This window comes from Acipenser ruthenus, chromosome 17 (genome assembly GCF_902713425.1).
Source record: "Acipenser ruthenus chromosome 17, fAciRut3.2 maternal haplotype, whole genome shotgun sequence".
In the NCBI taxonomy this organism is placed as follows: Eukaryota; Metazoa; Chordata; class Actinopteri; order Acipenseriformes; family Acipenseridae; genus Acipenser; species Acipenser ruthenus.
In genome coordinates this window covers 694965-711627 of record NC_081205.1, presented here as the reverse complement: position 1 = coordinate 711627, position 16663 = coordinate 694965, and the positions used below count along the sequence as shown (strand labels likewise).

Sequence of the window (16663 nt, the reverse complement as noted above, 5' to 3'; positions counted from 1 at the left end):
CACTTTATACACGTCGCTGTGCACTGGACAGAGCCACGCAGGGTTTAATCTTACTCTAAAATGCTGCTTCCATGAAATCTCTGTAGTACAGTGCAGCACAATAAAAAGCGTGCGAGAACAGATGGGATCACCTTAGGTGTGTGACTACCGCTAATATGGTGGAACATCTCATAAATAACCACCTGACTCCAGAATCCGATGCTGCTGTCAAAGAGGATGTTTCTGTGTATTCATTTTAAAAGATTTTTAAAAGCAGTGATGGGACCAGCATTGAGACAGCGACTGCGATGGGGTTTGAAGTGCATGTCAAGGGCAGGATTCTGCCTCCCATAGCCGCCCCCTTGAGTGTGTCCCGTCAGGGTTATACCAGAGCTCAGGGAGCCCCATTGCAGCTGTCTACCCTTCTTGTGCTCCAGACATCAGCCTCTCTGGATTCATGTTTGCTCTTCCAAAGCTACAAAAGACCAAATGCATAATGCAGTTTTGCTCAAGACAAAGGATTTGGTTTTAGTATGAAACATAGATTTAAGGCCCTTGTGGCAATTACAAACATGTGGACACCATGGAAGCTTTGCATCAGAGTTTAAGGTTGAGTGGAAGATATGCATGATGTTAATTATTCATTCTAACACATACGCTTATTCATCACAATTAAAAAAGAAAAAAAGCACAGAAGTCAACAGCTTATAGCAATATTTTAATATAGCACAGACTGACCAGTTTGTATTCAACTCTACATCCCTTATTATAACACCTTCATGTAAAACCTGTGAGAATACGGTAGGAAATGATGCCCCATCAGTAACCAACATCATAAGAACAAGCATACATGCATGAGGTATAGAAAACATAAGAATAAGATGGAAGGACTGGGATTCTCACAACAGGAGCCGTCCTTCCGATTCGATGGCTGCTCTACAATGGAATACCTTGGGTATGTAGGATGGTATTATCAATGCAAACAGATATTACATTAGAATGATATAATGAGGTATTCCCCACCTCCCCAACAACTGATCCATTTAGAAATGCACTTGAATATTATTATTATTATTATTATTACACAAGTTTAAATCCATCCTAAGAGGTTAATTAAACCTGGATCAGGTGACATTTTCACAAAGCCAACACACAGTCACACTGTACGGAGGGGGCTTTCGGACGATCTTTCTGTTTGCTGCGCCCCATTCAAAAGGCACCCCGCACACACTCACAAAGTCCTCTACTGCAGGTTGTGGATCATTTCCTCTTTGGCGATGAGGTGTGTGGTTTTGTTAACGAGTGCCATCAGTGAATTGAGTTTATGGGACCAGTCGTTGAGAATGTCGTTGGGGTCCTTTGGCCTCTGGAAGTTGATGATTCCAGCCATGCGGTCGACTTTTGAATAGATGGTCTTACTCACTACCAGGCTTGAGAGGAACTCCTCGGACTCCTGCAATAAAGACACGAGATATGACTTCTCAACTACACTAGTTATTCGTGTCATGCAAAGGCACACCACTAAAAGCATGCGCTTATTTGAAAGGAACGCCATTCATAATAGTTAAGTGTGTATCATATTCGTTTGTGGGAAGAATGACAACTGTCTGTGAAGCACCGTTTCTGAATGCTTCCGTATCTTAATCACACAGATGGTTTGTGGGGAAACATGTTAACTAATGGCTGCCCACCAAAAAAGTGTGCGAAAATGTAAATGAATACTTACATCAACAGAAAGATCAAGAAGCCCAGCCATTCTCTTCATTGTAATCCGTGTGTAATACTTTGCCATTATTCTTATATTCTGAAAAACAGAAAGATGTATTAGCATTGATGTGGAGTAATATATATATATTATATATATATATATATATATATATATATATACACACACACACACACACACAAACACCTCTCTAACCAGTAAAGTAATCAAGCAGCAAAAATATTAATATTAAGAGCAGCATCTGACGCGTCTTTACACAACATATTATCTTTGACTCTGCAACCCGTTAAAGCATTTTTAATGTCCCCATCAAACTCCTGCTTCAGAGTGAGAACCCCACTTCCATGACACCTGACAGCACATCTACTGCCTGGCCGCAGCAGTGTTTAACACAGCCAGTGCTTCACTCACATGCTCCACAACCCTGTTCTTCAGGTCCTTCCATCTCTTCTCCCCCTCCTCTGTGTTATCAAACACGTCCGTCGCCGGGCTGTCTGGAGAACCCTCTCTCAGCTCCTTCCCGTAGTCCTCCACCAGGGCCGCCCAGCGCATCAGCTCCATGGTGGTGAACTGCTTCAGGAGCTCCCTGGGGAAGGACGGGCAAAGCATTGGTGCAAATATACCACAGCAGAGAGAGCAGGAGTGGAAATCTATCCAGACCAAAAATGAAAATGTGGTTTTATACTTACTTGTACTTCGGAATGTCTTCCAGTTTTTTGTCTGCGTTTATCCTGTGGACCAGATCTGACTGCTCATTGTCATAGGGAGCCAGGATCACATACAGAACAACACTCTTCAGAGCCTGGAATGAACCAGCTAATGGTTACTTCCACAGAACCACTACAGCCCGTATATACACACATACAACAATGTGCAGACAAAACAGACGTTTATTACATACAACCATTGTTTTAATGAATGAGTTCATTCAGCTTTGGTTCAAATAATCCAAGCTCGCTTAGCAAAAGCAGTGATGTTGCAGTAATGTGCTGCATTATTGTAACGGAGCCTGTTTTGGAAACATTTTTAAGGCTCATTTTGCATTCAAAGCCCTTTTGTGTCAAGCCCCCTTAATAAGCATGTGCACAAAAGATGATGAAAGAAATGAGCAGTTCAATGAAAGAAGCATGTCTCAGTGTCTTCCTGAGTTTTCAAAACCACTAGTGATTCATGTTTATATATATATATTTATTTTTTCTTGTTATTCCATTACTGTGGTGTTCAGGGAAGTTGAGAAGGTTCAGTGCTTTGTGAAAGGTGCTTTGAGGCAAGGCTAGGGTAGTGGTATTGTGCAGAGACAGGAGGCTTTACCTGCTGCCATTTGGCGCTGTCTTCTTGGATGCAGGGGGTGTCGTAGATCGCACGGTAGTGCTTGCAGATCGAGAGGTAGGATCCCTCATGCAGATCCACTTGAATCATTAAATTGTAATATTTAAGCTTCAGCTCCTAAAAACAAACAAAAAAAAAACATACAAGTTCATCAATGCTGTATTCAGTTCTTCAATTAAAACATGTTTAATTAATTTAACAGAAATATATACTGTACAGGTGCTACTGTCAAATACCGGTAATGCAGTCCTGGTGCATCACAGAGCAAGTCAGATGAAGCTGGATTTAACATCTACAGTATGTTCATGAAATGCTTGTGTGTGGAAAGCAGAGTTACCAGAGTACACCCCTGCAGACATCCCTAAAATTAAAGAGGTCTCATCTTCCCGCTTGGAAGCCAGGCTACAAACCCTGCAGCTTTGAGGAAATGAAGAGGCTTGGTGTGAAACAATCTTTATTTCATAATCCCTGCTTTGAACACCATTTTTGTGACATGCTCTAAATCCACTAATCTAAATCCTCCTGCATAGTTGCTTCCAGTAGCAGAGACCCGAGACTTGACGTTGTAAAGCGGCTTGCCTGTTCTTTTACATAACCTGCAGCTAGCCGGGTCAGAAATGGTATGAGGATGTTTAGAACCCATGAAAGGAGGGGGACTGAAAACACAGATTACTGTCAGGCATAGCACAAACAGGAACCACAAACTCAACCACAAGGGATCTTCATGATCATGAAACACAAACCCCTGCCACTCAGTCCTGGGCCTCCCCCAGCAGACGTCAGCTGTCCAGAGGGCCTCCCTGTGACCACCTTCCTCACATGTTTACAGCTGCCCTGCAACAGGATTTTAGGCAGCGCTGTTACCTCTGTGCCCTCCTCCTGGAAGAACTTGGTGTTGATTTTCTTGCTGATGATCTGAGTCCGGATGTAATCCTTCACAGCCACACACAGCCTCATCTGTTCCAAGATGAACTCTGTCTTTTCCTTCTTCTCCATTGAACCGTAGGTCTCAACCTAGATCATAAAGAATATAGTTCACAAACTGCTCCGTATGTAATGCTCTGTCACACAGAGCATTACAGTTCTGTGCTGCTTCTCATTTCCAGTCTGCTGTCACACACTGCTTCTCATTTCCAGTTGTGATTACTCGCATATGTTTTTGTCTCTTTTTGTGAACTGTGGTATTGTTTGGCATGTAGAAAAATATGGGGGTCCAATTAGAACTGAGCCTAATAATGAAATGCTGAAAATTGTAAATTGCCACTTTGTGACAGGGAGGACCCTGCTGCTGGTTCAGCCGTGCTGCTGCTGTGGTAAACAGGAAGCCTTGCCCGGAGCCCAGATGATCGGGAGATCCTGATTGGCTGGGGGCATGCCCTGGGGGCCTACACCTGTTTAAGAGTTCAAAGCTACTGCACAGCCATAGCCACACAGGCGGGCACAGAGCGAAAGCTTGCTTTGTTTATAACGAGGAGGAGAGCGTCCGCTCCGCAGGATAACTACTACAGAACCCTTCAACTGCCAGACGGATCCTGTGAAGGTTCTGCCCAGCCAGGACCGTCAGATGCCGGGACTTTAGGAGCAACAGCACTAGGTTGGTTTAGGGGATCTCAACCAGTATAGCGAGGGTTTCGTACAGTAGCTTCCTAGAGCGGGACGTCTCTTTTAGTGGGGCTAGCACTTGCCATGTGTGGTAAACTTTTAAAGATACAGGCCATTTTTGAGAAGAAAAAATTGGTTTAAAAAGTGCATCTTAAATTCAAAGGAGTACGGTATATATACACACTGTGGAGTGTGTATGGCAGGTAAGCCACTTATTTGGATTATAACTGATAAAATTGACAATTGGGTCATTGCTGCAGCCACATGGTTTTAAACAAGGTTTTTTTATACATAATGTAGGTACAGTGTGTTTCTGGACATAATGGTTTAAAAATAGCTATTTTAAATGATACAGAATATGAATGAGCACATCCCACTCCCAGCCTGTGCGTTACCTGCAGCTCCTGCAGGATAGCAGCTGCCTCCTTCACTTCTCCGCTCTGCTCTTTGATGTTCGCCAGGGTCTTTGTCAGCCGGGCACGCTCGATTTCTACATAGATCTGAGGGAGAACGAAGCACAGGAAACATGACACCGCCAGCTCTTTCATAGGGGGAGGAAAACTGCACACAGCAATGTGATCAAAGAGTTTACTAAGAAACCTAATCAACAGAACATATATCACACTCTGTGTATAACAAACTGAACACTGCTGGAAACCTGTGGAGGTAGGTCATGCCCACATCTTTGGCAAAGCACAGTGCAGATGCTGGGATGTCTGTGTAGGGCTGCACAGGCCCAAATACAATATTCCAGTTCAGCCCGCATCTCGTGTCACCTGTTCTTACCAGACAGTAAACCATGAACAGTGACGCAGCGACAAATGTTCAGGTTGCACTACAGAGGAAAAAGAAGCGGTCCCAACCAGCAACAACACGGACCTTCCCTGCTGTGACGGTGCGCAGCGTGTCGATGAATCGCAGCTTGATTGGCAGGTCTGTCATCTTCTCCACATAGGTGTAGCACTCCTGGACCATCTTGGCAACAGCCTTTAGAAATAGAAAAAGAACCAATAAATAAGACATGTTCAGTACGTTTAGTGCAGCCGAGCAGAGCAAAGTGACATCGAACATCATGCTGTCAGCCCTCCGACCCCACACAAACAGAATGCGCCTGGCTACAACATGCTGTGGGTCTATTACAGTACTAGTGAATACTTAAAACCACAGAGTACTGTGTGGACATTAATGGGCCGTCATTATTGGGATCTTTACAGACGATGTTACAGTGAAAGTGACCACCACAGCTGGCCAGCCAGCCGGCACGGACCTGCTTCAGCTGGCTTCTCCTCTTCGACAGCAGCATTACATTCTCATTCAGAGCGTCCCAGTCTTTGGCTTCATAGCACATCTGCACTATAGCAACCAGAATCTTGGAGGTGGAGACCATGTCTGAGGCCTGTTTGACATGAAAGAGAAGACATGAGAAAATCTCTTCTTACACTTCTCTAGAAGTAAAATTCACAAAAGGAATTAGAACATACCGTTCTGGTCTGCTTTTCCAAGTTCAAAAGTTTTTCAACAGCTTCTTGAAGTTTTCCTTCCTGAAATAGAAAAAGTTGAGTAATTATAATTAGAAATTCATAGTTCAGTTTCTTTACTTGAACAATAACCTCTCAATAAAAGCTTACAGGCACATCAAAGAGGTCAGTCCCTTTTGCATTTGTATCTGTAAGCAAACGGCAATTAAATAAAACGAAACTTTATTATGTCAACAAGTTGCTGTATTTGGAATACAGCGAGCGCAGCACACCACAGTAAGGCTGGACCCCGAATTGTTGTGCAGCGTTTTCAGACAGCAGGTGTACCCACGATATCAGACCGACAAGAAGCCGTGGAGTGTGTGGTGCTGCGTTTATAACAGTGCACGGCACTCTCTTGCTTATAATTTAATGTCTGACTTATCCTGTGTAATTTCCGTTATCAGTAACACGCTTAATACTTCCTGTGTCCATTCCTGCTCCAAATCGGACAGGTATGACAAAGTTATTTCTCCGAGACAGCAGCCCTTGTTGACAACTCCTCTTCATATGACAGTTTACCGCTGTGTTGTTATAGCGTAGATAATGTTATGGACTCCAAATACAGATTATCACAAACATGAGCTTTGTTTGTGGAAAATGTACATTTTACGTTGTAGTTTGGAGGTCGATTAAGGGTGGCACAGAGAACAGATCGCACTGGTTAAAAAACCCAAGCGTAAACCATCCAGGTATCTTAGGCTGTGTGACTTTTTCATGCTGAGACAATGAATAACATGCAGAAAATGAACGTCTCGTTTTATCATTGGAAGTCTCCATGTGGCTAACGTGATCCAAAGATTCGTAATAAATAAAGAACAAAAAAAAAACACTGAACCTCAAAAAAATCTCATCACTGTGTGGCTGTGTCAGTGTCAAGGCCTACGTTAACCAGCATGACTCAGCCCTGGCTGCGGAAGAGAGAAAAAAAAAAAGCAATCCTCTTTTCATTCAACTCACTTTTGCCATCTTCTCGCACTCGGGGATGCGTTGCTCCACGGTGGAGCTGTAATCCACCTCCATTTTCACAATCTTCCCGTCCGCGCATTCCAACCCATCGGCCATTTTCAAGCGTTAGTCTGGGACCTGGGACAAAAACAAACAGTCACACTTCCACAAACTCGCACTCGAACCGTGCTCCCACTCCACTCCACTCCACTCCACTCCACTCCGTGATCTGTTGTCACGCTAACCGGAAACCAGCGGGACCAATCAGTAGGCAATTGGAAAGTCTAAATTCCGTAAGGACCCGTTCAGGACCCGGTTTATGCAGACAGGCAGTTTTACAAACAGCTAAAGTGACTTTGGTTTATTTTTTTGTAAACATAAAGAGATTACAGTCGACGCAATATTAGACATGTGTTGCACACCGCACAGTAAAACAACTTTTTTACCATCACTTTTGTCGTAGCACTGAGGCTGAGCCGTACCAGCCACTCTGGAGTTGTAATTTACACAGTAGTATTATCCTAATGTAAAAATGTGTAATTAATTATAAAAATATACTGTTTTTAAAAGCATTTCACGCCTTCCCTAATCATTGTGCATTTCGTAAAATTCTGTTTTGCCCCCAATGTACACATACCGTAGTTTAGTTAAGTTTCACTTAAGTTTCCTGGACTTATTATTACACATTTACAGCAGTCTTTCCTCCAGTTTGACCATGATGTTTGTAAAGATGTCTTTATACTCTCCTAAATGAAATTCCGCTTTCAGTCACAATGTTACAATTCCCCTTGCAGGCACGTAGCAGCGATTAAGAGGCTGCTGGAGTAATAGCGCCCCCTACCAATCACTGCTCTGCGGCTCACTCCCAGTGTCGCGCCGGGTGCTTATGCTGTACCTCCAGTTTGGCTCCTGCTGAAAGGTAGAGCGAGTCAGGCACAGAACGCTGCAAACTTTTACACATTTTACATATTTTTACATTTTGAAATCAAAAGATATCATATGGACACGTGAAGTCGTTGTATACGCATGTGCAGAACATGTCCTGTAGGGGATGACTCTTCGTCCAAGCCTTGAAGTTCTCCTTTAGAATCCAGTCCCGTTATCTCTGCTGCATCGCAGACGTAGTCTAATCTGCAATATGAAATAAACGCAGTCCGAAGTTACGAGAGCCATCATCTACATGCTTCGTGTTGGTAAAATTATTATTTAGAATATTTTGGTAATAACATTATCAAATGTTGCTGTGGTTACAATAATAAATAAATAAACATGCTGCTTCTTCTTATTATTATTATTAGTGGTGGTAATACAGTATGATTATCATTATTATTATTAGTAGTAGTAGTAGTAGTAGTAGTAGTAGTAGTAGTAGTAGTATTGTTAATAAAAATAATAATAATAATAATAATAATAATAATAATAATAATAATAATAATAATAATAATAATAATAACATGCTAGTTTGTGTTGATGCGTGTTTTATTTAAATTCTCTACATTCTTCGCAGGGCGGCGCGCTATTGGCCACAGCGCGACTCCTTCAGTGTGATGATGTCAGACAGCAGTAGAGGAGTTGTTTGAGAAGCAGACGCATGCACTGCTAACTCTAACCCCCGATGCATTGTATCGCTTTAGATCTGCATGGGCATCAGCGGGAGGACAACTGCAGTGCCGAGCGTGTAAAACGAGAGGTTTAGAAAGAGGACAACGGGCCTTATCGCAAGCTCGGGATTGTAGAGATAAGGAAGAGGAGAACAGAAGCACCACGTCTCTACTTCAAGTGTTCCGACACATCTCTATCCCGACACGTTGCTTTTCTTTATTTAACGCAAGCTCTCAAATGCATTTTGCGGAAGGCGTATCTTGAGTTCCGTTTGTTTCATTTTGTGTCATTGTTTTAATAAGACATGCCTCTTCAGTGACACTTCTCTGCACTGTCTTTGAATCACCGTTTTTTAGGGTTTGTGTGTAGCACTGCCTGGCATTTTCTACATTTCTTTATATTGTCCGGAAGTGGGCATACACCGTAAAATGCATGCGATCTGAACTTGCAGAAACGCAAAGGAAGGTTTTTCTTTACCGCTGGGTCACTCTGGTTTGATGCATGGCCAGCGCGAGCTGCGAGCTGCTGTCTGAGTTGATGAGTACTTCGCTTATCCAGTGACCGGAGCTTGGACAATACGTACACATCTAGCAACACGTCTACACATAGATTTACACTGCACCTAGCTTCTGTTATACATTTAAAAGTAAACCAAGGAATATGCTGCCAAAGGAGTATAGAATCTGCATGCCACTGACAGTGGAAGAGGTAAGTCGAAAGTATATCCGTAGTAGTTGTCGTAGTCGTAGTATGTGTTTAATGAAATGGTGTGTGTGTGTGTGTGTGTATATATATATATATATATATGTATAATCAACCATATGGGTCACCCATAAAGCTACCGTTATCAATTTTTTTTATTCTTCTTTTAAACGGATTGGTTAAAAGTAATCCAACCATCATATATAAAACCACTTATGTATGCATGTATGTATTTATTTATATTATTTATTTGTTTATTTTAAAAATAAACAAAAAAGGAAACCGAATTGACACTGCATTTGAACTAAATCCAGCGTATTGGAGGGAGGGGGGAATACTGTGTTTACCTGAGACTGTGCTGCTGTACCACGCTGTATGTGTACGTGTTTACCTGAGACTGTGCTGCTGTACCACGCTGTATGTGTACGTGTTTACCTGGGACTGTGCTGCTGTACCACGCTGTATGTGTACGTGTTTACCTGGGACTGTGCTGCTGTACCACGCTGTATGTGTACGTGTTTACCTGGGACTGTGCTGCTGTACCACGCTGTATGTGTACGTGTTTACCTGGGACTGTGCTGCGGTACCACGCTGTATGTGTACGTGTTTACCTGGGACTGTGCTGCGGTACCACGCTGTATGTGTACGTGTTTACCTGAGACTGTGCTGCTGTACCACGCTGTATGTGTACGTGTTTACCTGGGACTGTGCTGCTGTACCACGCTGTATGTGTACGTGTTTACCTGGGACTGTGCTGCTGTACCACGCTGTATGTGTACGTGTTTACCTGGGACTGTGCTGCTGTACCACGCTGTATGTGTACGTGTTTACCTGGGACTGTGCTGCTGTACCACGCTGTATGTGTACGTGTTTACCTGGGACTGTGCTGCGGTACCACGCTGTATGTGTACGTGTTTACCTGAGACTGTGCTGCTGTACCACGCTGTATGTGTACGTGTTTACCTGGGACTGTGCTGCTGTACCACGCTGTATGTGTACGTGTTTACCTGGGACTGTGCTGCTGTACCACGCTGTATGTGTACGTGTTTACCTGGGACTGTGCTGCTGTACCACGCTGTATGTGTACGTGTTTACCTGGGACTGTGCTGCGGTACCACGCTGTATGTGTACGTGTTTACCTGGGACTGTGCTGCTGTACCACGCTGTATGTGTACGTGTTTACCTGGGACTGTGCTGCTGTACCACGCTGTATGTGTACGTGTTTACCTGGGACTGTGCTGCGGTACCACGCTGTATGTGTACGTGTTTACCTGGGACTGTGCTGCGGTACCACGCTGTATGTGTACGTGTTTACCTGAGACTGTGCTGCTGTACCACGCTGTATGTGTACGTGTTTACCTGGGACTGTGCTGCTGTACCACGCTGTATGTGTACGTGTTTACCTGGGACTGTGCTGCTGTACCACGCTGTATGTGTACGTGTTTACCTGGGACTGTGCTGCGGTACCACGCTGTATGTGTACGTGTTTACCTGGGACTGTGCTGCGGTACCACGCTGTATGTGTACGTGTTTACCTGGGACTGTGCTGCTGTACCACACTGTATGTGTACGTGTTTACCTGGGACTGTGCTGCTGTACCACGCTGTATGTGTACGTGTTTACCTGGGACTGTGCTGCTGTACCACACTGTATGTGTACGTGTTTACCTGGGGATATTCAGATTGTGGCAAGCTACCATACTAGTGACTATATTTAACATGACCGTGGAGAGCATGTTCATTCAGGGTTATTTATTTATTTTTTTATTTTTAGTGAGTTTTTAGGAAATAAAGAAAATGGAAATAAAGGAAATAAACACTGCTTTTCTCTTAGTACCATTATAACGTTATAATGGTTCCCTTTGTTTGCAAGTACAGTATATGTCAATGCAGAGTTTACATTCTGTCATGGACCGCCAGATGGCGCTGTGAAAACTTCCTCGCAATAGCGCACTGGCTTTGGTTTTGCCGGTTTAGCAGAAGATAAAGCAAGGGATGCACAGCACCTTACAAACTTGTGGTAGTCAAGTAAGAGATGCACTCGCCTACAAAGTTGTTGTTTATATGGCGTGAATGCATTATGTGTCCAGTAGTGAAGCATACCCTCTAGTCACACCAAAATGGCTGTATTTCATAAAAATACTGTTAAGTTGTGTTCTTTTGACTTCAATTCGAGTAGTGCACCTTGTTAAGCCCTTTGTGATGGTGGTCCACTGTGAAAGGCGCTATATAAAATAAAGATTGATTGATTGATAGTGGTTGCATGCATGTGTCAATGCACATGTATTGTACTTTGAGCTCTTTGGGATTTGTATTTTCAGCTGGAGATTGTACTGTAATGTTTCAATGTAAAATATACTGTTTGTGTGTGTGAAATATGATAGGGAAAATTTTGTCATTGTTGTGACTTTTTCACCAGTGAGAAATAAAACACACACACACACACACACACACGCACACGTACACGCACACGCACACGCACACACGCGCACACACACACACACACACTTAAAGGTGCCAGATGCCCTCGGGCAATACCTGTTTTTCATAAAAGAAAGGAAACAGCAATCACACCCTGTGCCTCTGTGAAGTGAATTGAATTTTCATTAAGTCCTTCAACACTGTATATGTTGGGCCAGAATCACTACAGTGCAGCAGTTTGGTTTAATGGTGATAACCCAGCACTGGGCTGATGGCTTAGCTCTTTCTGTGTGCAGTGCACAGTATAGAGAATGAAATCTCCCACGTATAAGTGTGTGTATATATATATATATATATATAATATATATATATATATATATATATATATATATATATATAATGTGTGTGTGTGTGTGTCTATAACAGGTAACCCCCTGTACTACTGTGCAGTGCAGAGGTGCTGCAGACTTCACCACCAGACTTATTCTCACCTTTTCACTGGAGCTATTGATCCATAGAAAACACTGCGGTTTCATTTTTCTCAGCCAGAAAGATCAATGGCCGTTTACTGTTTCAAATGAGAAATCACTGAATCAGCCGCAGCCTGTTAAGAGGACAGGGAATCAAACATGAAATGCTGTCCTCAGTGTTCTAGTCTATAATCACACCAGCACCAGCAGAGCCAGCACTGAAACCACGGTCTGCTTCAGACACCAGTCACATATACTTAGGACAAGGGTCTGTTTACCTATGACATATCTCTCTGCCCTTATCAAAGTTTGCCATGGTGATTCTGCAGTTTTCCCATGGTTATACAATGCAGTTACCATAGTTTACCTTGGTTTGCCATGTTTTGGAATATGCTTTACCATACCTCTCTGGACTTTACAATGCTTACCTATGCTTTACCATGCTTTCACTGTGCTTTATTACATTTGCACTATGGTAAACGTGTAGAAGTGTGCCTGTATCTGTCATATTATTTTGTGTTTGTATCTTGCACCTACAGTGGGTAGCTGGTGTCACAAACACTGTAAAAATCCATTGAGGATTAAACGGGCCATTGATAAATCCTTTGTGTTGCTGCTGGATGAACTGTTTAAACTGAAACACACAGCTTTAAACTTCATGCAACCATGCAGAATAGGATGGGGCTTATTTCACAGCACCTAGTTGATAACTGGTGCAAGTAGGGAGTTTCACCAGCTTGTAAGATGGTTTCTTTTCTCTTATTTCACAGCCTCTAGTTGATAGCTGGTGTGAGTAAGGGAGTTTCCCCAGCTTGTAAGATGGTTTCTTTTCTCTTATTTCACAGCCTCTAGTTGATAGCTGGTGTGAGTATGGGAGTTTCCCCAGCTTGTAAGATGGTTTCTTTTCTCTTATTTCACAGCCTCTAGTTGATAGCTGGTGTGAGTAAGGGAGTTTCCCCAGCTTGTAAGATGGTTTCTTTTCTCTTATTTCACAGCCTCTAGTTGATAGCTGGTGTGAGTAGGGAGTTTCACCAGCTTGTAAGATGGTTTCTTTCCTTTTCTGTTGTTATAGTGCTGGTATGTGCAGAATGCTCTTTGCCTGTGCTTCTTCAACTCGTTACAGCGCAGACTTGCCTATTCAGTCATGAGCTCATGGGCCTGCCCTGCCCTCCTCAGCAATGACATCCAAGGTCAAGGTCGCGGTTATGCAAGTCCCTGGCTGTCTCTCAGTCAGGGTTGCTGGAGGCAGTGGCATACAGAGGTTTGTGATGAGAGTGCATTGTGAAGTACAACAGGGGACGTGCATGGTAGAGAGCATTTCATTTCTGTATCGGAGTGTGTCGGGTGCTGTGGTGCAGCGTGTGTGTGTGTGTGTGTGAGTGTGTGTACTGCATGTCTGTTTGTGGAGGAGCTGGTTTGTGGTTTGTGGTGCTTGGGAAGCCAGAGCACTTTCTTGCACACCACAGGAACCTCTTGTAGACGGCTCCGTGGCAGCTTTCCACAGCTGAGCTTCCTGTTTAGAGAAGCCAGTTTCTCTTTAATGGGTTCAAGGGAGGGAGAGACAGAAAAGTGCCTCAAACTGAATGCCTTGTAGCTTCGGGCACATCATGCATGAAGCTCTAAACAAATGATGAGTAACATGATTATTAAGAGTAAGTGCCGGTGACAAGGGTTTAATAATTTAGTGCCAGGAGGAAAACAGCAGTGAACCACTTTAAATAAATCCACACACAGGGCATTGCTTATGTAGCTGAGGGAGTGGCTGCTTCATATTATTTTGCTAAGATGCCTTCAAAACGCTTCTCAGGGTCATTATATTGCAGGCACTGTGCATGATGATTTTAGAAAAATCCCAGTAAGGTTTCATCCGGGCTTTCGAAATGATTTCATTTCAAGATAATACAGTCAAACACTTATCACTTCAAAGGGACGGAGCAAAGACATTGACATACACACAGTTCACCAGTAACGTTCATTAACACCCAAAACAAATACAGCACTGCAGGTATTGCGTTGAGTACAATAGCTTTCATGAATAACATTTCAAAATGTAATGTGCTGTCCTGTTCCTGTACAGCACGCTGTCACAACAAAGCTGTAAACATACACATTTATTTCTCTTAGTGGTTTAAATAAAGTACATGCAACAGGAATCATTTACGAAGAAAACTTGAACTCTGAACAGATGCCAGGGAGCAGCGAGTAGGAGCACCACCCTGCAAAACCGCAACACCTTGGATATTTCAGGAATTCTGTAGTTCTAGCACACCTGGTTTAGTTTTTCTCTCAAGTGGAAGCGTGTATCGTAAAACACTCCGGGGTGAAAGGAAGGCTTTATATCGGGTGTTGGGATGGCAGTCAAGAATCATTTGAAATGGAGTCTTTGCTGGCAGCCATACATGTTGAAGGCTTAAAATGTGATTTGAAAAAGAAAAGGTCAGAATCTGTAAACTAAAAAAAAAAAAGAAAAATCCATTTGACCATACGCAACAAAAAGCAGGGATTACAGCCCGCTTTGATGTAATAGCCGTCTGTAATCCCGGCTAATTCCTGACCTGGAGAGGGTTTTAATTACGTAAACACTGGAATATAATATTTATTTTTGTAATGCCAGTTTTTTTTTTTTTCCAAACACGCATGTCAAAAGCAATGCTCTGAAACCCGCTCTCAGGTTGTGTCAGTGGAGTGGAAGCAGCTGAGGCTCGCAGTCACACTGCCTGGGACCTGAGTCTGTCAAATTAGATTCCTGATCGGGTCAGTTTAGTGGCGGAGATGTAGCGATGTGGGCCTCCATCGCCCGACAGGGATCATTCTACCAACAGCCATTTCATTTGCAGTCCTGAGCAGAGCTAAAGGTTGTGCAGCTAGATTGCCAGTCTGGCAGGATCCCAGTTCTATCCCTGAGCGCTGAGTCAGGCTGGAACCAGAGAAACCAGGGTTTCTGACCACGAGGGCCTGGCTTCTTATTCTAACTAATAGAATAAAGAATCGAAAGCTTGGCATGCGTGGCACTTGCGTGTGGCCTTTCAGTTCCACGAGAAAGTATAGCACAAGCCAGGTCAGGAGAAGAAGGCACACAGTGTCCCGGCACAAACTGGCTGGATGATTCCTTAATAAAAGTTTCAACACAACCTCCCTGACTCCACCCCTCCACTCCTCCACCCCTTCAACACTTTGCAGGACGTGAGACTCTCGCCATCCCACCCAGGTGGGACCACTGAGCCAAACTCTTATATTTTACTGTACTCAGAGATTGCTCCTGCATGGCTGAAGTGTATGCAGCTGGATATCAGTGGTATTGAGGCTACATTTAAGGGCAATGTCACAATGGAGGCATGATTGCCTTCTGGTTAATTAAACCATACTGGCTGTTTTGTGACTGTGTGTCTCACAACATGAACTCTTTGGCAGGTTTCAGGAAAGGTCAAATGCAGGATTCTCCATTGAGGCATTTTTCAATTTTGCAGAACGCTACAGATTGCTGTGTGCCAGAGAGGCTCAGACTGCATCAAGATGGTAATTACTAGTGCTCCCGTGCCCTGGCCTCAAGTATGATAATCAATCACTGCGTCGTCTCACCTGTATTCACACTGTACAAGAAGAAGAAGAAAAGCACACCTGGTGATGAAAGAAACCTGGGGAACCTCCATTGCCATGTAAGATTACTCAGCAGTACACTGACCAAGTTAAATCAGAAGATCGCTCTGCATGAGTGACTAATCCTGGTGCTTTATTAAAATGCAAACACTCCACTCAATCACTGGGGTTTCCAATAAACCATCTCCGTCATCTGCTGACAGGCTGTCATCTCCTTTTCGTCCTTCGTTTCTGATTTGAGTGCCAGGCTTGTGGACGCACTTTGCTCAGGTCTGCACTTGCCTCTATGAGCTAAAGGGAGAAGATCTTCATTCATTCCTGTGTTGGTTTCCCATTGCTGGCAGATGCCCAGAACAGCAAGGGTCAGTGACAGACCTGAAATATTACCTTCCTTTGCTGTTTGTATTAAAACATTTTAATCCACTGTACATTTTTACAAAATAAACTCCATTCAGAGATATTGATGCACTGGGACGATGCTGTAATCAGCCTTCAAATAATTCAATTTTCCGATTCTGAAAGATGTTTTACTCGTTATTATAAAAACCCAATTAAAACTCTTACAACTAAGAACCCCCACCCCATCACCAAACTACATGTCCAGTTTGATCATTTTATTGGACACTTCAAATTCTCTCTCTCTCTCTCTCTCTCGCTCTCTCTCTCTCTCTGTCTCTGATGCAGTCAGTTCTTCAGTTTCCTCCATAGCAAGTACGCCTAATCTCAACCAGCAATCAAGAGGCATGTGGAAAAGCGAATTAGGAAGGAATA

General features: G+C 43.4%; 2 protein-coding genes across 2 annotated transcripts in view; one reads left to right on the top strand and one right to left on the bottom strand.

Moving 5' to 3' along the window:
• Positions 1–684: 684 nt before the first annotated feature.
• On the bottom strand, positions 685–7879 carry LOC117423492 (26S proteasome non-ATPase regulatory subunit 12-like). The gene is made up of 12 exons (XM_034039376.3): positions 7739–7879; positions 7114–7239; positions 6118–6177; positions 5904–6032; positions 5516–5623; positions 5032–5136; positions 3899–4048; positions 3017–3151; positions 2395–2507; positions 2117–2291; positions 1706–1783; positions 685–1432 (listed from the first exon to the last, which is right to left on the bottom strand). Exons 2-12 carry the CDS (start codon positions 7216–7218, stop codon positions 1223–1225), a joined length of 1368 nt encoding a protein of 455 aa, XP_033895267.1. The 5' UTR covers positions 7219–7239; positions 7739–7879; the 3' UTR covers positions 685–1222.
• A 737-nt stretch (positions 7880–8616) lies between these two features.
• The window catches only part of LOC117423494 (cytoplasmic phosphatidylinositol transfer protein 1-like), a 57594-nt gene continuing 49547 nt past the window's right edge, over positions 8617–16663 (top strand). The window contains exon 1 of the mRNA XM_034039379.3: positions 8617–9411. Within this exon, the coding sequence (XP_033895270.1) occupies positions 9364–9411 (48 nt within the window). The 5' untranslated portion in view covers positions 8617–9363. The remainder of the gene's footprint in view (positions 9412–16663) is intronic.